The sequence below is a fragment of the Carcharhinus amblyrhynchos genome, chromosome 23 (assembly GCF_965287045.1).
Source record: "Carcharhinus amblyrhynchos chromosome 23, sCarAmb.v2.hapA, whole genome shotgun sequence".
Classification (NCBI taxonomy): Eukaryota; Metazoa; Chordata; class Chondrichthyes; order Carcharhiniformes; family Carcharhinidae; genus Carcharhinus; species Carcharhinus amblyrhynchos.
Window position 1 is genome coordinate 43,345,489 of NC_137346.1, and position 26,598 is coordinate 43,372,086.

Consider the following 26,598-nt stretch of genomic DNA (forward strand, 5'->3'; position numbering starts at 1 on the left):
CTCGTACACCTCATTCTTCTAAATTCCTGTTTGGTTTGGAAACTTCTTAATGAGAGAAAGCTCAAAAGTGTGACAAAAACAGAAAAACAGAAAGAAAGACTTGGTAGACGGAAAGTGTCTGCACGTGAGACTGTTAATATATAACAGAATCTTGAATATTGCTGAAAAGAGACATTGCCAGGGTTGGCGACATGTTTTGTCTCGCACTGATTACAACAAACACAAAAATGTCAAATTTCAAACAAAAACAACAAATTAGACTACAGGAGAAAAGAGGGGGCCATGGAGGGGAGGGGAGGGGGGGTGTGCAGCACGGTGCCACAGTGGTTAGCACCGCTGCCTCACGGCGCCAGGGACCCGAGTTTGATTCCCAGTTTGGGTCACTGTCTGTGCAGAGTTTGCATGTTCTCCCCGTGTCTGCATGGGTTTCCTCCCACAGTCCAAAGATGTGCAGGTTAGGGTGCACTGGCCATGATAAATTCTCCCTCAGTGTTCCCGAATAGGTGCCGGAGTGTGGCGACGAGGGGATTTTCGCAGTAGTTTCATTGCAGCGTTAATGTAAGCCTATTTGTGACTAGTAAATAAATTCTACTTTTCCTAACTGGTTGGCATTTCGACTCTGGTTGGCCGAGGCGCTGCTGTGGAGAAGGCAACAGGAAAACTCTGGGTTCTCCAAGCTCCCGAGTAACTTAAAGATGCTTGAGCATATTCCTTTTGTGTGCAGAGAACGGTCACTGTAGACGCGTGTTTCTCCAGGTTTCGTGTGCAACTGGTCAGTTTAAGTTGGTTATTAGTGTAGCTCGTAGCAGACTCAGGATTGTTCAATAATAAATTCTCAATAACGTGAATATTAATACTAATAACAATTAAAGACAGAAGTGAAACAATATTGAGTAAAACTTAAGAGACACATGGTGCACAATATTAAAAGAATCAGTCAGTGAGTGGGAAAGACAAAAGGCCAATGTTCTGAATCCAATCAGAACTGGGAAAGGACCGATTAAAAATGAAGGGAATGGGGAGAGCAAGAAAGAGAAGCCAAGAAATCCAACGCGTTAACTACATTCACACAGAGGCAGATAGTGAGTGAAAACTGCTATTCAATTCCCAACACATGACTGACTGGAGAATGAGAAGAATATTTGTCACTCTATAATCGAGTTCCACGGAGTTAAGATTCAGGCTACGTTCCACTTGGAATGATGGATGTCATTTGATGTTACAAAGTACAAGATTAATTAAGAACCTTACTTCTGACTCATCACAAACAACCGCAGACATCCCTGCAGTCTAACATGAGCTGTCCTGCACTCACCCAGTCACAGACACAAACCCAGCAAACATACTCTCACATCCCCAGAGTGTCTCTCACCATCCCAGACACACACACACGCACACACACACATCCCCCCCAGACACACACACACACATCCCCCCCAGACACACACACACACACACACACACACACATCCCCCCCAGACACACACACACACATCCCCCCCAGACACACACACACACACATCCCCCCCAGACACACACACACACACATCCCCCCCAGACACACACACACACACATCCCCCCCAGACACACACACACACACATCCCCCCCAGACACACACACACACACATCCCCCCCAGACACACACACACACACATCCCCCCCAGAAACACACACACACACATCCCCCCCAGACACACACACACACACATCCCCCCCAGACACACACACACACACATCCCCCCCAGACACACACACACACACATCCCCCCCAGACACACACACACACACATCCCCCCCAGAAACACACACACACACATCCCCCCCAGACACACACACACACATCCCCCCCAGACACACACACACACATCCCCCCCAGACACACACACACACATCCCCCCCAGACACACACACACACATCCCCCCCAGACACACACACACACACACACACACACACATCCCCCCCAGACACACACACACACACACACACACATCCCCCCCAGACACACACACACACACACATCCCCCCCAGACACACACACACACATCCCCCCCAGACACACACACACACACACATCCCCCCCAGACACACACACACACACACATCCCCCCCAGACACACACACACACACACATCCCCCCCAGACACACACACACACACACATCCCCCCCAGACACACACACACATCCCCCCCAGACACACACACACACACACATCCCCCCCAGACACACACACACACACACATCCCCCCCAGACACACACACACACACACATCCCCCCCAGACACACACACACACACATCCCCCCCAGACACACACACACACACATCCCCCCCAGACACACACACACATCCCACCCAGACACACACACACACACATCCCCCCCAGACACACACACACACACACACACATCCCCCCCAGACACACACACACACACACACACCCCAGACACACACACACACACACATCCCCCCCAGACACACACACACACACACACATTCCCCCCACAGACACATTCCCCCCACAGACACACACACCCAAGATACAAACACACACATTCCCACACAGACAGACACACACTCCCCTGCCTCCACCCCTACACACACGTCCCCTCCAAGACAGACACACACACACAGACACACACACACACACAAAATCCCTCCCGCAGGAGCACACACATCCCCCAAGACAGACAGGTACACACACCCCCACGCACACACATCCCCCCACAAACAGACACACACATCCCGTCATAAACACACACATACACCCTCCAGACACACACATAGACCCCCTCCCCCCACAAAAAGACTCACATGCACCCCCTCCACCCTGCGAAACAGACACATAACCATGCTGCAAAGAGTGATAAACACCGACCCCCCCCACTCGAGTCTCACACAGCCACAGCCACCCCCCAAATAACATCCGCTCTCAGTGGGTGAGAGTGTTGTCAGGGATTCAGGACAATAAAAGGAAGAGAAAGATTTTGAGCTGTAATTGAGGAAACATGATTAATGGGCACAGAATAAACTTCAGGACAGTATAAATGCCCCTGGGTACAATGTCCTTAGATGAAGTCCTCAGCAGGTGCTTTTTACAACTGAATGTTGCTGTTAAAACAAATAAAGCTGTACTCACCTCATTAAAATCCAGCGAGGAATCATTACACAGTGCACAGATAGTAGCCAGCTCCACCAGCCCGGTGTAACCACCAGACTGACAGGGTTTATCCCCCATTAACCTGCGAAGGACAAAACACTTCACTTAGCTCAGCGGCATTCCAGAACACTGCCTGGGGTTAATTACTCTCCAATGTTTCTTCTGTAGCAGTAAACAGTATTCCTGGCTGGGGGGTTTTCAGAGGAGAAGAGAGTGGGGGGGGTGGAGGGGGGGTGGAGGGGTGGAGGGGGGGTGGAGGGGTGTGGAGGGGGGAGGAAGGGGTTGGGGGTGGAGGGGGGCGAGGGAGGGGTTGGGGGTGGAGGGGGGGACGAAGGGGTTGGGGGTGGAGTGGGGGGGAGGAAGGGGTTGGGGTGGAGAGGGGGGGAGGGAGGGGTTGGGGGTGGAGGGGGGGAGGAAGGGGTTGGGGGTGGAGGGGGGGGAAGGAAGGGGGTTGGGGGTGGAGGGGGGGAAGGAAGGGGTTGGGGGTGGAGGGGGGCGAGGGAGGGGTTGGGGGTGGAGGGGGGGGAGGAAGGGGTTGGGGGTGGAGGGGGGCGAGGGAGGGGTTGGGGGTGGAGGGGGGCGAGGGAGGGGTTGGGGGTGGAGGGGGGCGAGGGAGGGGTTGGGGGTGGAGGGGGGGAAGGAAGGGGTTGGGGGTGGAGGGGGGCGAGGGAGGGGTTGGGGGTGGAGGGGGGCGAGGGAGGGGTTGGGGGTGGACGAAGGGGTTGGGGGTGGAGGGGGGGAGGGGGGGTGGAGGGGGGAGGGGGGTGGAGGGGGGGAGGGGGGGAGGGGGGGTGGAGGGGGGAGGAAGGGGTTGGGGGGTGGAGGGGGGGGGGAGGGGGGGGAGGGGGGGAGGGAGGGGTTGGGGGTGGAGGGGGGGTGGAGGGGGGGGAGGGAGGGGTTGGGGGTGGAGGGGGGCGAGGGAGGGGTTGGGGGTGGAGGGGGGCGAGGGAGGGGTTGGGGGTGGAGGGGGGCGAGGGAGGGGTTGGGGGTGGAGGGGGCGGAGGGGGGGAGGGGCGGAGGGGGGAAGGAAGGGGTTGGGGGTGGAGGGGGGGGAGGGGGGGTGGAGGGGGGGGAGGGAGGGGTTGGGGGTGTGACAGTTTTAGTTGAAGAAACAATGATCGTTGGAAGGCCGGGGGGGGGGGGGGGTGGGGGGGGGGTGGGGGGTGGGTGGGGGTGGGTGATATGCCTCGTCCATCTCCTTTAAACCTTGCCCCTCACATCTTAAACCTGTGCCCCCGAGTGATTGACTCTTCCACCCTGGGAATAAGCTTCCGACTATCCGCTCTGTCCGCGCTCCTCAGTCTTTTACTATCAAATAAGGCCAAACGGGTTGAGTTGAGGAGTGTACTGGAGAGCCTCAAAGAGAGAGAACAAATAGAGGCAAATTTCTGAGAACGACAGATAGTCAGAAATTTCAATGAGCCCAGTATGAACTGGGGCAGGAGCAGTGTGAAAGAGGTAGAGGTTTTTAAAAAATTACACTCAGGAAAATGTTTCTAGTCAGTGTTCAGTAAACTCAACTGAAATAAAAACAGAAAACGCTGGAAATACTCGGCAGGTTTGGTAGCATCTGTGGAGAGAGAGAGGGATGGAGATTTCCACAGAGTTGGGGATACTCTGCAGAACTTTTTAAACGTCAACTAGGACCCCGCTCCCAGCCCTTCCAGCTTTCACTAGCATTGGAAGCAGGGGTAGGCAGGCGAGCTAGTACCCTGAGCTGGATGGTTCGACTGCAGGAGTAGGCATCGCCGAGGACCCTGCAGTGTCTGTGAAGTCTCGGCCCCCGGGAGAAGCTGTGATCCATAACCTGCGAGCAGGAATCCTTTGAAAGATAACTTCAAAAGGTCTCAGACAAACCTTCCACGCCAAATTCTGCTCCTCTATCTGGTGCTCCCCAGTGGCCCCTCAATCCCGCCATATCCTCCATGCCAGTACAGTGCCCCCCCCACCACTCACATGCCCCGTGCCAACTCACAGCACTTCTGTACTCATTCACCCACTTTTTTTATTCATTCATTCATCGCTGGCTGGGACAGAACAAGGAAAATTACAGCACAGGATCCTTTGATCCTCCAGACATGGACCACCCACGCTACCCCCCCCCCCACCCCACCCCCCAACCCTTCTGGGGACCATATCCCTCTATTCCCATCCTAATAATCTACTTGTCCAGACGCCCCTTAAAAGTCACTATCGTATGTGCTTCCACTACCTCCCCCAGCAGTGAGCTCCAGGCACCCAGCACCCTCTGTGTGAAAAACTTGCCTCGTCCATCTCTTTTAAACCTTGCCCCTCGCACCTTAATCCTACGCCCCTGAGTAATTGACTCTTCCACCCTGGGAGAAAGCTTCTGACTATCCGCTCTGTCCAAGCCCTTCGTAATCTTTTGTTACAAACATTATACCTATTTGTACATATTATATGCATTTATTGCCCAATTCTAATTGCCCTTAATGGGGGTATTTTAAGATTCAACCATATTGCTGTGGGTCTGGAGCTACATGTAGGCCAGACTGGGTAAAGATGGCAGATTTCCTCCCCTAAATTACATCAGTGAACCAGATGGGTTTTTACAACAATCAGCAGTGGTACCACGGTCATTAGTAGATTTCCAATTCAATTCAGCCTTCACCATCTGAAGAAGTGGGATTTGAACCCTGGATCTCAGATATTTACCGTGGGTCTCTGGATTACTAGTCCAGTGACAATACTACGATGCCAATGCCTTCTCTGTACAGGAGCAGGTGTGATGCCAGAGGACTGCTAACCACTCCAGCACACACAGCCCAAATAATTACAGGTTGGTCAGCCTCAAAGTTTGCAGTGGGGAAGTGATTGAAAAATGTGGCAAGAGACAGATGAAATCATAATTTAGAATGGCAGAGATTAATCAGGAACAGTCACCATGGATTTATGGAGGGAAGATTGTGTTCTACCAACTTGATTAAACCTTGCGTGTGAGGTAGTCTACATAGATCTTAGCAAAGCTTTTGGTAAGGGGGTAGGTATAAGATAGAGAATCTGTGAAGTGCTGCAATGGCAATAATCTCTCCCTCAGTGTCAGTAAAACGAAGGAGATATCCATCCATCTTCAGGAGCGTGGTGGAGAACGTGCCCCTGTCTACATCAATGGTGAAGAAGCGTAAATGGTCAAAAGCTTCAATATTTGTGTATTAAAGACTGGTAATTAGCACGTTGTACGTGTGTGTTCTTGGGCAGCACGGTGGCACAGTGGTTAGCACTGCTGCCTCTCAGCGCCAGGGACCCAGGTCCAATTTCTGGCTTGGGTCACTATCTGTGCGGAATCTGCACATTCTCTCCGTGTCTGCGTGGGCTTCCTCCGGGTGTCCCGGTTTCCTCCCATTCTTACTCTCTCCCTCAGTTGGGTGCATTGGCCATGCTAAATTCTCCCTCAATGTATCCGAACAGGGATACATTGGTGACTAGGGAAATTCAGTATTCAGTAAGCCTTTCTTGTGACTAATAAATAAACTTTACTTCTCTGCACAACTTCCAGTCCCACACATTTGGCCAGGTTCCAAGCCCAGCAAAGAGTGTTATGTCGGTAATGTTCTCTCTTGAACATCTGCACCACCTTTCGCAGAGGAACTGAAGTAGATTTGCCTCGCTGTCGTTGCAAGGAACCAGAGAGAAGCCAGACTCATGTCATCTCTGGCCAACAAATTATCCTTGTTGTGACTCTGCGTTGATGGTAGGTTAACTTTCTTTCAGGCTACACTTCTTGAGCCAATGGGCTGAAAGATACATGGCGTAGACGACTTGATCATTAACATGGAGTTAACAGCTGAAAGGTGGAAATCCCTGCTGACAGCCCCAATTACTCTGATACATAGCAGCAATCTTTCCACCGTATTGCTGTGATTTTTCAGGGACTGAAACATGATGCTATTTTTGCTCTCAATAAATAAGTTGTTGCTGCAACCTCCAGGAAATCATCACTGGGAAAGGTGACCTGAAGGTCAACTGCTGCTAACCTGGTATCTCCATCTCTGTACAACTTCACACACAACCAGGAGTTCCAACACTACCGCTGTAATGACACTTACAATATCATTGGTACAACCTGAAGACTAACATTTGACAAATCTTTTTCCAGTGCTGGCTATGAATGCCAGTTGCAGTGTGAAACTCCTCCATATGAAGAATTAATGAGTGTTTGAATAGAGCGTTCTCCAACATATCCAAGTAAATCACCCATCCCTTTGCTACATTAACCTTATCCGGTCTGAATTTATCCAACGCTGAATTATAGAATCCTACAGCGCAGAAGGAGGCCATTAGCCCGTTGGATCTGCACCAACTGCAATCCCACCCAGGCCCTAACCTCATAACCCCATGCACTTACCCTGGACAGTCCTGTTGACACGAAGGGGCAACTTAGCATGGCCAATCCACCTAACCCACACATCTTTAGGTTGTGGGAGGAAACCGGAGCACCCGGAGGAAACCCCACACAGACACGTGGGGAGAACGTGCAAACTCCACACAGACAGTGACCCAAGGCCGGGAACTGAACCCAGGTCCCTGGCGCTGTGAGGCCCACTGTGCTATACTGAGCTCAGTAAAAAGTCTGACAACACCAGGTTTTAGTCCAACCGATTTATTTGATAGTAAACTCACAAGCTTTCGAGGGGACTCCCTCTTCGTCAGGTGAATGGAGAGTTCTGGCCTCGGACAGAGCATATAAAGCACAGGCAGTTTACAGATTACTGATTAGAATGCGAATCCTTACACCTAACCTGCTGTTCAAGTCCTAAAGTGGCCGATCATGTGTGTGGAAGGGGCACTGATCACAGGTTAAAGAGATGTGTATTGTCTCCAGACAGCACAGTGAGTGAGGTTTTGCAAACCCAGGCAAGTCACGGGGGTTACAGATAGTTACAGGATCTTGGGTTCATGTCACACTATCTGTAACCCCCGTGACTTGCCTGGGTTTGCAAAACCTCACTTACTGTACTGTCTGGAGACAATACACATCTCTTTAACCTGTGATCAGTGCTCCTTCCACTCACATTGTTGACCACTTTAAGACTTGAACAGCAGGTTAGGTGTAAGGATTCGCATTCTAATCAGTAATCTTTCAACTGTCTGTGCTTTATATGCTCTGTCTGAGGCCAGAACTCTCCATTCACCTGACGAAGAGGGAGTCCCCTCGAAAGCTTGTGAGTTTACTATCAAATAAATCGGTTGGACTAAAACCTGGTGTTGTCAGACTTTTTACTGTGTTTACCCCAGTCCAATGCCGGCACATCCACATCACATCTATACTGAGCTCAGCAGGGTTAGCACTGATGACTGGGAGATAGGCTATCACTCTGGGCTTTCACGCAATTTCTGCGCATTGTGTAATGATATTTGAAGATGGGAACACTCATTTTTGGTCTCTGGGCTAACAATGGTGCCAACTTGAAATAGTTCCAAGAGGGGAGGTAGGGAAACGCATTTTTTGAGACTTAGTTTGTATTGTGAAAGGATGGGGACGGAACATCATTTCTGTTTGATTCTGGACACTCCCTGTGTTGTCCTTCATGGAGACTACACAGCAATCACATTCTAAATCATCCAAACCCAAACTCTGACCAATCACTCAAGCCTATTGCTTCTGAATTGGGTGCCCAGCATTGAAGGAGGACATTACAAAGAGTCAGTGTTACAGATAGTGCGGCTTAACACAGGCTCTTCACTAGATAGCGAGGCTTCAACAGACGCTGTTATATTAGTATCGGGGCTAAAAAGAGAGTTTATCATAAGGAACTACAACACGTTACTCTCGACTGTGCTGTGGCAGATGGGTTATCACAAAACACCATGTCGTACCAAACAGTACTCGGGGAGGTTGGCAATACTGAGCAGCTCAGTCAGCTCTCTTGGAAAGGACAGGGAAGCTAGCAGGTGGGGTTCCCCAGCCGCTCTCACCCCAAAACCGGAGAATCCTGGCTGAGGTCAATAGACCTCCCCCGCCCGCTACAATTCCCATGGCGGCTGGACGGAAGAACTCCCCCCTTGCATTTCAGACTTGGACAAGACCAGAATCATAGAGGGTCCCTCCAGAGCAGGAGGCCATTTGGCCCATCGAGTCTGCACCGACCACAAACCCACCCAGGCCCTATTCCCAGAACCCCATTTATTTACCCTGATGATCTCCCTGACACTCGGGGTAATTTAGCACGGCCAATCTACCTAACTCGCGCATCTTTGGAGCGTGGGAGGAAACGGGAGCACCTAGAGGAAACCCACGCAGACATGGGGAGAATGTGCAAACTCCACACAGGCAGTGACTCAACTGAACCTGGATCCCTGGCGCTGCGAGGCAGCAGTGCTAACCACTGTGCCGCCCGACATCCAACCAGTTGAGAACTGACCATGGGTCCACGCATTACCCTCTCAGCTCTCCAGAGATGCTGTGTGCTGCCTGCAAAACACTGCCAACAATTTTTGTGTGTATTTCAGATTTCACTTTTTTTTTCACTCGCGCTGTCGAAAGATACAAGAGAAGAATTTTAAACAAATAGGAGGAGTGTTGGTGAGTCATAAGATGCCATAACAGCAACACCAAGAGAATGAGTGTGCTGGAAAATTGATAGGTGCCTTTTTCTGACTGAGACAAATAGAATAAGGGAAAATACCAAAAAGGGGAGAAGATAAATGATTAAAGGAGAGATCGAGGGCGGGGAGGGGGAGAGATCGAGGGCGGGGAGGGGGAGAGATCGAGGGCGGGGAGGGGGAGAGATCGAGGGCGGGGAGGGGGAGAGATCGAGGGCGGGGAGGGGGAGAGATCGAGGGCGGGGAGGGGGAGAGATCGAGGGCGGGGAGGGGGAGAGATCGAGGGCGGGGAGGGGGAGAGATCGAGGGCGGGGAGGGGGAGAGATCGAGGGCGGGGAGGGGGAGAGATCGAGGGCGGGGAGGGGGAGAGATCGAGGGCGGGGAGGGGGAGAGATCGAGGGCGGGGAGGGGGAGAGATCGAGGGCGGGGAGGGGGAGAGATCGAGGGCGGGGAGGGGGAGAGATCGAGGGCGGGGAGGGGGAGAGATCGAGGGCGGGGAGGGGGAGAGATCGAGGGCGGGGAGGGGGAGAGATCGAGGGCGGGGAGGGGGAGAGAGAATAAGACTGTTTAAGATGCGGGCGGAGGGCAGCGAGAATGTGAACAAGAGAGAAAATGGGAAAATTAGCAAGAGTGAGAAAGGAGAGAGACAGAGAATAAATAAGAACAGGACAAAAGTGAGACAGAAAGGAGGAGTTGTGTATGTTTAGGGACAGGAGGTTGAACAAACAGTAAGGCTGGACTATCTTCTCTTCTCTGAGATGCTGAATATCCAATAACTCAGGCAATGGGTCAAAGTTTCACCTTCAGTAGAACACAATCGATGATGACTGTAACCGACAGCCTGTCAGACTGAGCACTGACTGAGCATTTACAGACTGTGCAAAACCTGCACAAAGATGGCGGGAACGTGTTCTATTCTGTGATTTGCCCAATCGGTTGAACTAAAACTGTGCAACATTTGTGGCTGAAGGTGGGAGCTGGATTCCAGGAGGAACTGGGACCCGGGTCTCAGTGCCGGCGAAGGTAGCAGCAGCAGATGGATGAGCCAATCCCATCAGTACAAAGTGAAATGAGCTCAAAGCTTCCAATAACAGATCAGCTCCATGGTGAATAACGTACAGCCTGGGACCAAACCTCAGTCTTTCAATTACATCCCTGTTTGGGTCAAGGGAAGAAATATAAACTGTACCAAAAATACATTTTTGTTTAATGGAATCCAGGGAGCTGCCAGAGGTCCCAGTGATCAGAATGTTTATTTATTGACAGCATTTTTCTTTCTAACTTTAACATTTCCCCGCAGTCAGTCTCAGGGTTTTCAATGCCAACAAGCTAACTCCCAGTAATACGCTACCAACACATCGCCACTGACCCCAAAGCAGAATAACTGGCACAATTTGACTTTGATCTGAGCCCACCCCAACACCTTGAGGGTGGCAGCTCTGCAGGTAGGGCAGCTATGGGTGCCTTGCCCACGGCCGTACTGTTACCAGCGACAGAGGGGGCATCAGGTGGCCCACCTGCCCATGGTTTCATCCTACCAGCAGCAGGGGTCACCATGCCAGGCAGCTCTCATTATGGGGGGGGGGGGGGGGGGGACGAGGGGTGCTGCCACCTCAAAGTGATATCGGAGGGCACCCATTGATCAGTAACCAGCACCCAACCCCCCCCCAGCCATCCCCCAAAGGCCTGTCTACATCAGCTCCCCAAACCCCCACAACCACTGACCAGAGCTTCTATAGTGAGGCCCCCAGGGACACCACCTTTCCCCCTTCCCATTCACTCAGTGCTGGTGACTGTTGCACTCCAGCAATGGCCACACCTGCCTCAGCCCTGACCGTCCGTCCAACAGGGGTCAGGAGTTCCACCTTAAACCAATCAATGCCCCTCTGAGCATTCACTTCCTGTGGGACAAGCTGCGGGAGTGGGGGGGTGGGCTCACCCTGGCTGTTTGGCCGGGGTGGGGGATGAGATGCCCAGGGCTGTGTTCGCCGCAGTCCAGTGCTCAGCAAATCACGACACGGATAAGCACGGCCATCACTGAGGCACAGCCAGCACAATACAACCATTATTAAACCTGCCTCCAGCCATCATCTCTATCGCCACCAATAGCTCCCACACTGAAAGACAATAACCCCCAACATCCCTCACACAGCCCATATCCCCCCCACTGCCCATATCCCCCAACATCCCTCACACAGCCCATATCCCCCCACTGCCCCCTCACCCACAGCCCATATCCCCCCCACTGCCCCCTCACCCACAGCCCATATCCCCCCCACTGCCCCCTCACCCACAGCCCATATCCCCCCCACTGCCCCCTCACTCACAGCCCATATCCCCCCACTGCCCCCTCACCCACAGCCCATATCCCCCCACTGCCCCCTCACCCACAGCCCATATCCCCCCCACTGCCCCCTCACCCACAGCCCATATCCCCCCCCACTGCCCCCTCACCCACAGCCCATATCCCCCCCCACTGCCCCCTCACCCACAGCCCATATCCCCCCACAGCCCCCTCACCCACAGCCCATATCCCCCCCACTGCCCCCTCACCCAGAGCCCATATCCCCCCCACTGCCCCCTCACCCAGAGCCCATATCCCCCCCACTGCCCCCTCACTCACAGCCCATATCCCCCCCACTGCCCCCTCACTCACAGCCCATATCCCCCCCACTGCCCCCTCACCCAGAGCCCATATCCCCCCCACTGCCCCCTCACCCAGAGCCCATATCCCCCCCACTGCCCCCTCACCTCCAGCCCATATCCCCCCCACTGCCCCCTCACCCAGAGCCCATATCCCCCCCACTGCCCCCTCACCTAGAGCCCATATCCCCCCCACTGCCCCCTCACCTCCAGCCCATATCCCCCCCACTGCCCCCTCACCTAGAGCCCATATCCCCCCCACTGCCCCCTCACCTAGAGCCCATATCCCCCCCACAGCCCCCTCACCCAGAGCCCATATCCCCCCACTGCCCCCTCACCTCCAGCCCATATCCCCCCCACTGCCCCCTCACCCAGAGCCCATATCCCCCCACAGCCCCCTCACCCAGAGCCCATATCCCCCCACAGCCCCTCACCCACAGCCCACACACCCCATCGCTCAAAACTGCTGAAAACTGTATCCAGCAGGTATCACCATCATTGAATGAGATGCCGTCCCAGTGATCTAATACCCACCCATGGTGCAGTCAGTAACATTGGTGTATTACTTGTCGATTGCCACCAGCTGTCGATGGCCCCCTGTTCCACACTGAGTTTACAGAGTGTTTGATGTGAAGAGCATTGCAGTCACGGGCTTTGTTGGAATACTTACACTTCGCCTTCTGGAGCGTAGGTGGATCCAGTGATGTTGAACTCGTGCAGCTTACAGTTATCCCCCACCACAGTATCAACAATGAACATCTGCGGGACAAGGAGATTAAATTCAGGTTCAAACGCACACTGTCAGTTCCTTCTGCAGAAAATGAATCTCTTAAGAAATCCACATTAACACTGTTCAATATTTTGGAAGGCATTCTCACTGTGTCACAAAGTATCCCGGTTTCACAACCTCCTACTTTGCTGCTTCTTCCTCCAAGGTTCGCTGTGAAATGCACAAGAAGATACGGAACAGGAGGGAAACTCAGCTAATGTTCTGGGGTCCCAAGTTCAAATCCCACCACGGCAGGTAATAGAATTTAAATTCAATTCTAAAAAATCTAGATTAAGAATCTGCTGATCACCATGAAACTGTTGCTCACCCACAGCCCATATCCCGCTCCACAGCCCCCCCCACCCCAGAGCCCAAATCCCCCCCATTATTATTGAACCATCTGGTTCAATAATGCCTCTTTAGAGAAAGAAATCTACAGTCCTTACCCTGGTCTGGCCTACATGTGACTCCAGAGCCACAGCAATGTGGTTGACTCTCAACTGTCCTTGGGCAACTAGCAATGCTGGCCAGCCAGTGACACCCATGTCCCACAAATGTATATATAAAAACAAGGAAAAGACCACTCAGCCCATCACCTTGGCCCTTCCATTGACTTTTCTCATGAATCCTTCCTAATGCCCAAAGACAATGATGATCAATACGATTTATTGATTCCTCTCATGTTTGACTCTGCTGATAGGTTGAGGGAGCTCGGTCTCTTCTCCCTGGGGAGACGAAGGTTGAGAGGTGACCTGATCGAGGTTTATAAGACGTTGAGAGGTATAGATAGGGTGGATTCTCAGAGGCTATTTCCCAGGGCTGAAATGGTCGCTACGAGAGGACACAGGTTTAAGGTGCTGGGGAGCAGGTACAGAGGAGATGTCAGGGGTAAGTTTTTCACTCAGAGGGTGGTGAGTGAGTGGAATCGGCTGCCGTCGGTGGTGGTAGAGGCAAACTCGCTGGGGTCTTTTAAAAGACTTCTGGATGAGTATATGGGATTTAATGGGATTGGGGGTTATAGATAGGCCTGGTAGGTAGGGATATGATTGGCGCAATTTGTGGGCCGAAGGGCCTGTTTGTGCTGTAGTGTTCTATGTTCTCCACCCCCCAAACTGACAGGCTGACCCCGCCTGCCTCTGCAGCTTGTTAGAAATCTGGAACTCGCTGCAGGGGAAACCCAGATACTATCAAACCCAGGAACAACAATACTGTTCAGTATTTCCAGTAAACCCTTCCAGTGCAAGGTGGCTGCAAACACTGACCTGAAGAGTGCTCCACCAAAAGTCAAGTGCAAGCAAACTTGAAATCATCATAGAAATCATAGAAACCCTACAATACAGAGAGAGGCCCTTCAGCCCATCGAGTCTGCACTGACTACAATCCCACCTAGGCCCTACCCCCAATTGCTATATATTTTACCCACTAATCCTCTCTACCCTATGCATCTACGGTCAATTTAGCACGGCCAATCAACCTAACCCGCACATCTTTGGGCTGCGGGAGGAAACCCACGCAGACACGAGGAGAATGCGCAAACTCCACACAGGCAGTGACCCGAGCCGGGAAATCGAACCCAGGTCCCTGGAGTTGTGAAGCTGCAGTGCTAACCCACTGTGCCACTGTGCCAGCCCCAGTCAAACGGGAGCTGACAAAGATCGGGACGCGACCACAGGGTTACGGATACAAGCCGTTCCTTCGGGGGAAAAGCGAGGGCTCAAAGGTGGAAAGCGAAACCTTTTCTCGGTAGGTTTGCTGTTGTAAAAAGACGGCAGGTACCTGCTTTGTGGCTTATCCCTCTCAGCTAACGTCTGCACAATTAGCTACGCACAGGACACTGCAGCTGGGCAACACACACAAATATCAACTGTGAAATTAGCTCTGTTGATGTGGCAATTACAAACGTCCCTATCTTCTCGTCATTGTGTTCTGGAACACCTTGTACACAAAGCACAAAGGCAATGTTTTCTAATTCATGAGAAAGAGCTTCATTCCTCAACACACAAACCAGGGATAAATAAACTGCCTGTCAGCTGTGTATGGAACCACTCAACGTGATTTACTGCTCGGAGTTGCGATTGAAGAGACTTTGGCTTCACTGGTGTGGGAAAGTACTTTTATTTCCAAATGGATTTTACTGATTAATTCTTGCAATAAGATAACGCTGCAGATAGAGCCGAGTACTCCCTCAAATGCCAAACTGCTAAAATGTAGGAAATGTGCCAGCACAAAACATTACACCATTAGAAATAGGAGTGGACCACTCGGCCCATCGAGTCTGCCCTGCCATCCAATGCCATCAGGGCAGATCTTGGCCTTTGACTCCAATTTCCTTGCTGCTCTCCGCAATCCCTCATCGAAACTAGAAGCAAGGAGTAGGCCATTCAGCCCTTTGAGTCTGCTCTGCCATCCATTTTGCTCATGGCTAATCATCACATTCAATATCCTAATCCCCCACCCCCTCCATATCCCCTGAGTTATATCTAATGTCTTCTTGAAATCTGACAAGGTTTTGGCCTCAACTACACTTTGTGGGAGAGAATTCCACACTTCCACCACCCTCTGGGTGAAGGAATTTCTCCTCCCCTCAGTTCTACCCCCTTATCCTCAAACTCACCCCTAATTCTGGACTCCCCCACCATCGGGAACATTCTTTCTGAATCTATCCTCTCTAACCCCACCTTATTATTTAGCTCCATATTTTCTCTGTAATGGTAAAACGATCTGAATTATTTATCACTATTTGTGCGATAAAGTTGATCTATCTCGCTGGGGAGGTTCCATTCGCAGTAAGAAGTCTGACAACACCAGGTTTAAGTCCAACCGATTTATTTGATAGTAAGCTCACAAGCTTTCGGGTTTGTCCCTTCGTCAGGCGAATGGAGAGTTCTGGCCTCAGACAGAGCATATAACAGCACAGACAGTTTACAGATTACTGATTAGGATGTGAATCTTTACAACTAACCTGATGTTCCACTCATTCAGCTGAAGCGACTTCAGTTTTTTGTCTTTCTCTGCTACTCCCTCCTTGGCCATTCTTGGCTTACTGGCCATTCCTGTCAAACTCCACTTTCTTTATTTCACGCACACACACACACGCGCACACACATGCGCACACACGCGCACACACACGCACACAAATATACTTTTCCATAGCCTCAACTTTTATCTTTGGATTTTAAATCCCCTTTCACCAGGACCCTTTGCCTTCAGTTAACTTGAAGCCACCTCCCCGACCTTGATCACACTCACCGTGGTACCCTTATATTCACATGCGCTGTCCCTTCCTGTTGTATATTAAACACAGAGGCGGCACAGAAACCAGATATTCGGCCCAAACCCACGCCAATTTTTATGCTCCACTTGAGCCTTCCCCTATCATTTTTCCATCCATATCTATCATTTTAGCCATCTATTCCCTCCTTCTTAGCACTCCAATCCCACAATCTTATCACCCTTTGGGTAAAGACATTTAGAACATAGAAAAACTACAGCACAAAGAGGCCCTTCGGCCCACAAGTTGCGCCGATGATATCCCTACCTACTCGGCTTACCTATAGCCCTCAATCCTATTAAGTCCCATGTACTCATCCAGAAGTCTCTTAAAAGACCCTATCGAATTTGCCTCCTCCAATTTCTTCCGAATTTCTGTGTGTGTTAAGTCCCACAGGCAGCAGTGAGCTAATCTCAATCCACGTTTGTCGAGGGGTAAACATAAGAACTTGGCGCAGGAGTGGACAACTGAGCCTCATGGGCCTGCTTTGCCAATTAATACAATCATGGCCGATTTCATCTGAGTCTCAACTCCACTGTCCTGCCCATCCATCACAGCCCTTCAACCCCTTACTAAAAATCTGTCCACCTCTTCCTTAAATTTATTCAAAGTCTGGGCATCCACCACACACTCGGACAGTGAATTCCACAGACTGTGAGAAGTCATTTTTGTTCGAGTCTGTTTTAAGTAGCGGTCTTTTTCCAATGGGTGGCACGGTGGCACAGTGGGTTAGCACTGCTGCTTCACAGCTCCAGGGTCCTGGGTTCGATTCCCGGCTCGGGGTCACCGTCTGTGTGGAGTTTGCACATTCTCCCCGTGTCTGCGTGGGTTTCCTCCGGGTGCTCCGGTTTCCTCCCACAGTCCAAAGATGTGCGGGTTAGGTTGATTGGCCCTGCTAAGAAATTGCCCCTTTGTGTCCAGGGATGCGTAGGTTAGAGGGATTAGTGGGTACAATATGTAGGGATATGGGGGTAGGGCCTGGGTGGGATTCGGTGCAGACTCGATGGGCCGAAGGGCCTCTTTCTGCACTGTAGGGTTCTATGATCTATAATGGAGTATAAAAAAATCTTTTACCTCCAAAGGCCTCAATTTATCATTTCATCCAAAAGACAACATCTCCAACTGTGCAGCACTCCCTTAGCATGGCACAAAGTGTCACTCTGGATAAGGGCTCAAGTCAATGGAGTCAGTTTTGAATCTAAAACCCTTTGGATTCCAAAAAGAGCAAGTGCTATTGCTGAGTCAAGGCTCATATTTGTTTTTGGACTATTGGGACAACTGCAATGGAGATAGACAGGTAAGTCGTGAATGGATCACTCCAGCATTACACCACGGAAAGGTTTATTTCAGACCAGAAATCTCTTGTGCAGGGTCGCAGAATCCCTACAGTGCAGGAGAAGGCCACTCGGCCCAACGAGACTGCACCAACTCTCTGACAGAGCATGTTACCCAGGCCAACCCCATCCCAGAACCTCACGCGTTTACCCTGCTAATCCCCCTAACCTACACATCTTGGGACATCCGGGGGCAATTTCGAGTGGCCAATCCAGCCAACACACGCTGTGGGAGGGAAACCGACACACAGACGCGGGGAGAACATGCAAAGTCCAAACAGTCGTCCAAGCCAGAATCGAACCCGGACCTCTGGCGTTGTGAAGCAGCAGTGCTAACCACCGTGCCAGCTAAAGGTTATATTAAAGGTTCTGTATTACCTCCTCCTTCGGCTCACCGTCCACACTGGATAGATCAAAGGCTGTGACCTGGACAACATCTTGGCAACAATGCAGAAGACTTCTGCTGCAGAACTAACCTTGCCTGTATCCAAGCCATCCCAGTGAGGCTACACCACTGGCAACTACTGTGGAAAACATCCACTACGTCCTGTCCACAAAAAGGACAAATCCAATCTAGTTAATCACTGCTCCATCAATTAGCAAACTGCTCAAATATCAGCCAAGTGGTGGAAAAATAAGTTTACTTATTAGTGTCACAAACAGGCTTACATTAACACTTCAACAAAGTTACTGTTAAAATACCCTAGATGCCACTGAGCGGCATATAACCAGTAATGCTCTCAGTCCGTGTTTTACTTGGACCGTGTAGCTCTCGACCACATTGCAGCACTGCGTCAAACGTGGACAATAGAACGGCACAGTGGTGAGCACTGCTGCCACACAGGGACCCGGGTTCAATTCCAGCCTTGGGTCACCGTCTGTGTGGAGTTTGCACGTTCTCCCCGTGTCTGCGTGGGTTTCCTCCCACACCCTAAAGATGTAGGGGTTAGATTGATTGGCTGTGCTAATTTGACCCTGGTGTCAGGGAATTAGCAGGGTAAACAAGGGGGGGGGAGGTGAATTACAAGAATACGGCATGGGTGGGATTGTGGTTGGTGTGGGCTCGATGGGCCAAATGGCCTCCTTTTGCACTGTAGGGGTTCTAAGAGATGAGGTGAGAGAGATTGCCCTCGACATCAAGGAAGCATCGATCAAATGTGACATCAAAGACCCCTTGTAAAATGGAAGTCAAGAGGTAACCCTCCATTGGTTGGGGGTCATATCTGGCACAAAGGGAGATGGTTATGTTAATTGGAGGTCAATCATCTCAGCTCCAGGATTTCACTACAGGAGTCCCTCAGGACCGTGTCCCAGACCCAACTAGCTCCAGCTGCTTCACCAATGACCTTCCCTCCATCATAACGTCAGATGTTTGCTGATAATTGCACAATGTTCAGCACCATTCACGACTCCGCAGATATGGAAGCAGTCCATGTTTGCATGTAGCAAGGTCTGGACAATATCCAGGCTTGGGCTGACAAGTAACATTAGATAGAACACAGAAGAACCATAGAACCCTACAGCGCAGAAAGAGGCCCTTCGGCCCATCGAGTTTGCACCGAACACAATCCCACCCAGGCCCTACCCCCATATCCCTACATATTATACCCACTAATCCCTCTAACCTACACATCCCTGGACACTCAGGGGCAATTTCTTAGCACGGCCAATCAACCTAACCCACACATCTTGGGACTGTGGGGGAAACCGGAGCACCCGGAGGAAACCCACGCAGACACGAGGAGAATGTGCAAACTCCACACAGACAGTGGCCTGAGCCGGGAGTTGAACCTAGGACCCTGGAGCTGTGAAGCAGCAGTGCTAACCCACTGTGCTACCGTGCTGCCATTTGTGTCACTAAGTGCCAGGCAATGGCCATCTCTAAAAAGAGAGAATGCCACCATCGCCCCTTGGCATTCAATGGCATTACCTCATTGAAGCCCCCGCTATCAACATCCTGGGGGCCACTAACTGAACTGGACCAGCCATACAAATACTGTGGCTACAACGGCAGGTCAGAGGCTGGGGTTTCTGCAGTGACTAACTCACCTCCTGACTCTCTGAAGCCTGTCCACCCCCTACAAGGTCCCAGTCTAAGGAGAAAAAGGGGAGGAGTATTTTCACTCAGAGAATGGTGGGGTCTCTGGAATTTACTGCCCGAATTGGTGGTCGAGGCTGGAACAACAGGCTACTGCGGACGCTGGAATAGGAAACAAAAATAGAAAATGCTGGAAAATCACAGCAGGTCTGACAGCATCTGTGGAGAGTCAGATCTGCTGAGATTTTCCAGCATTTTCTGTTTTTGTTTCATTTAACAGGTACCTGGATCTGTGCCTAAAAGTGCTGTAACCTACAAGGTGATGGGCCCGGTGCTGGAAGGTGGGATTAAAATGTGCGGATATTTACTTTTTCTCTTTTTTTTGGCCGGTGAAGACAAGGTGGGCTGAATGGCCTCTTTATGTGCTGTAAGTTCTCTCTGGTTCTAAGTCGGGAGTGTGACGGAATACTCTTCGCTTGCCTGAATGAATTAAACTTCAACAATTCTCATGGTGATCCAAAGCGTCCAGTGAAAAATGACCAGTCACAGAAAGTAATTTGCGGTAACTGTAAGGTGGTATTTATAATGCCACCAACTACATCCTCATTACCTCAGAGTCATAGAGGTTTATAGCATGGAAAGAGGCCCTTTGGCCCAACTTTTAGATGCTGCCCCCCTTTTGTTTAACCACTAAACTAATCCCAATTGCCCGCATTTGGCCCATATCCCTCTCTATCCATTGTACCCATGTAACTATCCAAATGCTTTTTATTATATCTGCCTCTACTACTACCGCTGGCAGCTTGTTCCAGACACTCATGACCTGTTATTGGACTCAGGGCCACTAATGCACGCCAGCAGCCAGTGCACTCGTGCTGCTAGAGAACCATTTCCAAAAGGAAACTTTATTACTGGGTGATGCGGAGTTGTCTATTGTGTGGCTATCTGACGAGGTCAGATGCCTCCTAAGTCAATATTTACCTCCTGGAGCTATTACAGATATGGTAAAACAACACCACTCCTCGGTGCTGACTTTGGAGAGATGTTCGCCTCCATCTCCCATAGCTCTGCTGAGTCGCTTCCAGTGGAAGTTCCAGCTCCGTTTAAGAGCCCTTCGATCACAGACAGCAGGTTCTGTTTGCAAAGAACAGCGCTGACTGATGGTCAGAGGTTAGAAGCCATTTAGTTCCCTGCCTGTCCGAAAGGAGGCACCAATCATTCAGGTGCCAATTGACATCAGAAGACAAAGTCTGAGAGAAACACAAAATCGTAGAATCTACAGTGCAGGATGAGGCCATTCGGCCCATCAAGTCTGCACCGACAACAATCCCACCCAGACCCTGTCCTATCCCCACTCATTTACCCTCCCAATCCCCCTGACATTAAAGGCCAATTTAGCATGGCCAATCAACCTAACCCGCACATCTTTGGACTGTGGGAGGAAACCGGAGCACCCGGAGGAAACCCACGCAGACACAGGGAGAATGTGCATAAGAACATAAGAAATAGGAGCAGGAGTCGGCCATCTAGCCCTTCGAGCCTGCCCCGCCATTCTATAAGATCATGGCTGATCTGAAGTGGATCAGTTCCACTTTCCCGCTTTCTTCCCATAACCCTTAATTCCCCTGTCTATCAGAAACCTATCTACCCGTGACTTAAATATATTCAGCGAGGCAGCCTCCACCACTTCAACGGGCAGAGAATTCCAGAGATTCACCACCCTTTGAGTGAAGAAGTTCCTCCTCAACTCCGATCTAAACTGTCCCCCCCCTCCCGCTTATCTTGTGCAAACTCCACACAGTCCACGGAGGCTAGAATTGAACCTGGGTCCCTGGTGCTACGAGGCAGCGGTTTTAACCATTCTGCCACTGTGCAGCCCACAGAAGAAAAATACCCAAATTTATTGGACCTTTTTACGACCTCAAGAGGTCTCAAGTCATTTTCCTGTCAAGGAAGAGTTGGCGTGTTCCTTCTGAGAATTTGCCCGATTGTATTTTTTTTAAAATCCATTTTGCATTAGGTCCAGAAATACACAGTGTGTGAAGGACTAGCTCACTACCCACAGTCACACATACCTAGACTTGCACTGGTCGCTACGAGCAGGAGAACCCAAGCTAACAATTTCTTGCAAACGTTCACACAGAGACAAATAAATAGTAAAAGTACAATCTGAATCGTTCAGGAGAATTTTGAATCCAAATTGATTTTGCTTTGCCCTTAGCTGAACCACATTACCGATCACACCATGGAATGGAGTGGCAGCGGTGAGGAGCTCACACTGTGGCCCAGGTGGTTCATATCATTACATTCACGAACTTTAAATTAACTTTGGCGTTAGCCGCAATTTTAGCAATAGAGCTTTTTTTTTAATTCATTCGTGGGACATTGGTGTTGCTGGCTGGCCAGCATTTACTGCCCATGTCCCTAGTTGCCCTTGGACTGAGTGGCTTGCCAGGCCATTCCAGGGGGCAGTCAACCACATTGCTGTGGTTCTGGAGTCACGTGTAGGCCAGACCGGGTAAGGACGGCAGATTTCCTTCCCATTAGTGACATCAGTGAACCAGATGGGTTTTTCTGACAACGGTTTCGTGGTCACCAGTGGATTCTTAATTCCAGATATTTTTTATTGAGTGCCGTGGCAGGATTTAAACTTAAAAGCCACACCCTTCTCACCCTCCAATTATCCATCCTGATACATGACGCTATAGAGTAAGGGTCGGGCACACATACAGGGTTAATGTGGGCTTGAGTACAGTACTGCCCACACAGTACTGTAAGAAGGGACATGACCCAGAGTGAGGGTCAGTATGGTGTTGAGCAGAGACAGATTAAGACCTAACTGTGGGGGTAGTTTTTAGCTTGCACGCTTTACATGAGTAAAAAGTTGTAATTGTTAATAAAAGCTTACACTTAACCTACTGAGGTCTTCGAAGAGTCTGAACACACCAATCTGTAGCCAACACCTTCGTTCTCCTCACCCTCTGATCTAATGGTGAAATTTAGTCGATAAAAAGTTTTGGCACTGAGGGATAGTTTAACTGGAGACTCTCAGGCCGAGCAGAGAATATAATCGGAATTAAAAGCATTCAATACTGCTTCTTCTGCCTACAGCCGATATGGTCAAGACCATCACATTCAGCTCGGGGAGTCATCCAGCAAGCTGAAAGGTAGAGGGAGAGATGGGGAAGAGGAGGAACAGGAAAGAAGACCGAGAGTGTGACTGGGAGCAGAGCAGAGAGATGGGTAGAGAGACAGAGACAAAATAAAACACAGAGACAGAAACTGGGAGGGAGAGTGATCCCCTGGTGTCAGTGCGGGATGATATAAACCAAGGTGTAACAAGCCAGCACCTGTTATCCGTACTATTCCATTCAGTCCCCTTCCTCTGTTTGCACACACTCTCACACGCAGCAGTAATTTAAAAAAAAGAGTTAATCAGTTTGTTCATTTAATGAATCCATTGACCTTGCTGATGGAAGGCAGCCCAGTTCCGTTACTACGCTGCCTGTCACATTGTTCAACTGTAGGTTTAATTAATTGTGCAGCCGGGTAATTCATTTGCTTCTGCTTAATCAATAACAGAGGACAAAGCCAGTCAACGGACGAATCAAGTTTGGCTCAAAATACTCAAAAAATAATTTCCCCACAAAGCAGCAAAACTGTGCCAGATATCCCTGCTCAGCACTGTCCAGTTACAGAACCCCAGCGCCCAGTTACAGAACCCCAGCGCCCAGTTACAGAACCCCCGCGCCCAGTTACAGAACCCCCGCGCCCAGTTACAGAACCCCCGCGCCCAGTTACAGAACCCCCGCGCCCAGTTACAGAACCCCCGCGCCCAGTTACAGAACCCCCGCGCCCAGTTACAGAACCCCCGCGCCCAGTTACAGAACCCCCGCGCCCAGTTACAGAACCCCCGCGCCCAGTCTTATGTAGTCCAATCATCTAAAAGTAAGTGGACACATTGAAGGAAGGAGGAATTTAAGTACCTGACGGATCACAGGTTTCTCAATTGTCTGAGGGAGTTCAGGAGGAATGGCCCAAGATTTTCTGCATTTGTCTGTGTTTAGCTGTGCAAGGGGCTGGGGAGGTGGAGCAGAAGGTTACACAGAGTGACTATGAGAGGCCTGATTGATTCCTGGGTGATCAGATACCCAAGCTGCTGCTTTTAAACCCTGCCAGTAGGGTCCAGCAGTGTTGGCTCCTCAATGCCGGTTCATACGGGCCAAGGAGACGCTCTGAGGCCAGGAGCACCACTTTGGGTTAACTTTGTGCAAAGGAGAATCAGTAGGACCCGGAATCCGCCTGATGGGGTGGGGGTCAAAGGTTTGGAAAGGTCAGTGCTTCTGTCGTACAAAGTGAACAGTGGTTCACAACTGAACCATTGGGTGAGACAGTGTATTGGGGGGGGGAAACGAGTGATAGGAAATAGAGAGGAAGAGATAGCAGCCAGGAAACTCCAGAACTTGCCCAGAGAGCTGGATGAGTGATACTCAGGGTGCACCACACCGTTCCCCCCCGACCCCAGCCATTTCTGCTGATTGTGAGAGGCCTTAAGAACATAAGAAATAGGAGCAGGAGTCGGCCATCTAGCCCTTCGAGCCTGCCCCGCCATTCAATAAGATCATGGCTGATCTGAAGTGGATCAGTTCCACTTTCCCGCTTTCTCCCCTTAATGCCCCTGTCTATCAGAAACCTATCTACCCGTGACTTAAATATATTTAGCGAGGCAGCCTCCACCACTTCAACGGGCAGAGAATTCCAGAGATTCACCACCCTTTGAGTGAAGAAGTTCCTCCTCAACTCTGATCTAAACTGCACCCCCCCCCCTCCCCCCCAGGTCACCCAAGGCCTTGGGTGAATGATAAGATCATAAAACCCTACAGTGCAAAAAGAGGCCCTTTGGCCCATCGAGTCTGTACCGAACACAATCCCACCTAGGCCCTACCCCCATATCCCTGCATATTATACCCACTAATCCACGCATCCCAAGGCACTAAGGGGCAATTTCTTAACATGGCCAATCGACCTAATCCGCACATCTTTGGACTGTCGGAGGAAACCCACGCAGACACGAGGAGAACGTGCAAACTCCACACAGACAGTGACCCCCGAGCCGGGAATCGAACCCAGGACCCTGGAGCTGTGAAGCAGCAGTGCTAACCCACTGTGCTACCGTGCCTCCAATGCCCTTGCGGAGCTTGCACGTCATCATAGAATCCCTAAAGTGCAGGAGGAGTCTGCACCGACTCCGCGGGCCGAATGGCCTCCATTTGCGAGTGGAGGGGTTCTATGGTTCTGCAGGAGCACTGAATTTACTTAGAGTCTAATATCCAGAATTATACCAATCCCAGTGACACATCAGGCCTGTTCGAGTGAACGTTATTTATTCACACTTAATTAATTGGCTTTCGATTGAAACTCATTTTAAAGTAACACAACAAATGGATTGCTGCAATGAATTATTAGTGTCCATTATATTACCATTGTAAATGTTGGGTGGGTTATTAGTGACTGCAGGGTAAATCAGGGTCTATCGTTTTACTGGATGAAAGGGATCAGTTTTACCCCACAACACCTAAATGGGAAAATATCAATGGAGTGTTTTTAATTCAGATCTCAATCACATTCACGCCATGACAGCCTTTCCAATTTCTTCCAAGATTCAGAGGTTAGATGAGAGATTGGATGTCCCAAATATTTATCTCAAGATTGGCGTTATCCTGCTGGAGATAGCCTCTGATAACAACAACAAAGAACAAAACAGCACAGGAACAGGCCCTTCGGCCCTCCAAGCCTGCACTGATCATGTGTTCCTAACCGGACCATCCATCTGTATCCCTCTATTCCCAGTCTGTTCATGTGGCTATCTAGATAAGTCTTCAATGATCCCAGCGTGTCCGCCTCAACCACCTTGCTTGGCAGTGCATCCCAGGCCCCCACCACCCTCTGTGTAAAATACATCCCCCGCATATCTGTACTGAACCTTGCACCCCCACCTCTTACCTTGAACTTGTGACCCCTTGTGTTTGTCATTTCCAACCTGGGAAAAAGCTTCACCCTGTCTATGCCCTTGATAATTTTATAACCTTCTATTAGATCGCCCCCTCAACCTCCGTCTTTCCGGACAGAACAACCCCAGTTTACCCAATCTCACCTCATAGCTAAGATCCTCCATGCCAGGCAACATCCTGGTAAACCTTTTCTGCACTCTCTCCAAAACCTCCACGTCCTTATATTTTCGATATAGGGTTAGTTGGTTGGCTGATTGCACAACTATTTGGCAAATGAGGTTCAACCTAGTTAATTGTGAGGTGGTATGTTTTGATAGGAAGAATAGTGATGTTGCTTATTTCTTGGAAAGATATTGGTCTAGACGGGGCAGTGTGAGATCCTCTGTATGGTCTGTCTGAATTAAAAGGCACCATTTTACTGTGCACGGTGGTTAGTACTGCTGTCTCACAGCAGCAGGGACCCGGGTTCAATTCCGGCCTCGGGCCACTGTCTGTGAGGGGTTTGCACATTCTCCCTGTGTCTGCATGCATTTCCTCTAAGTGCTCCACAGTTCACAAAGATGTGCAGGTTAACTGGATTATGGAATCAGAGAACCCTACAGTGCAGAAAGAGGCCCTTCGGCCCATCGAGTCTGCACCGAACACAATCCCACCCAGGCCCTACCCCCATATCCCTACATATTATACCCACTAATCCCTCTAACCTACACATCCCTGGACACTAAGGGGCAATTTCTTAGCACAGCCAATCAACCTAACCCACACATCTTTGGACTGAGGGAGGAAACCGGAGCACCCGGAGGAAACC

General features: G+C 50.5%; 1 protein-coding gene across 1 annotated transcript in view; it reads right to left on the bottom strand.

The window, feature by feature from the left end:
- atp2a3 (ATPase sarcoplasmic/endoplasmic reticulum Ca2+ transporting 3) overlaps positions 1–26,598 on the bottom strand; it is a 249,484-nt gene that overhangs the window by 40,691 nt on the left and 182,195 nt on the right. Inside the window, exons 9-10 of the mRNA XM_080210950.1 lie at positions 13,038–13,126; positions 3,140–3,242 (exon numbers count right to left, since the gene is read on the bottom strand). Of these exons, the coding sequence (XP_080067076.1) occupies positions 3,140–3,242; positions 13,038–13,126 (192 nt within the window). The remainder of the gene's footprint in view (positions 1–3,139; positions 3,243–13,037; positions 13,127–26,598) is intronic.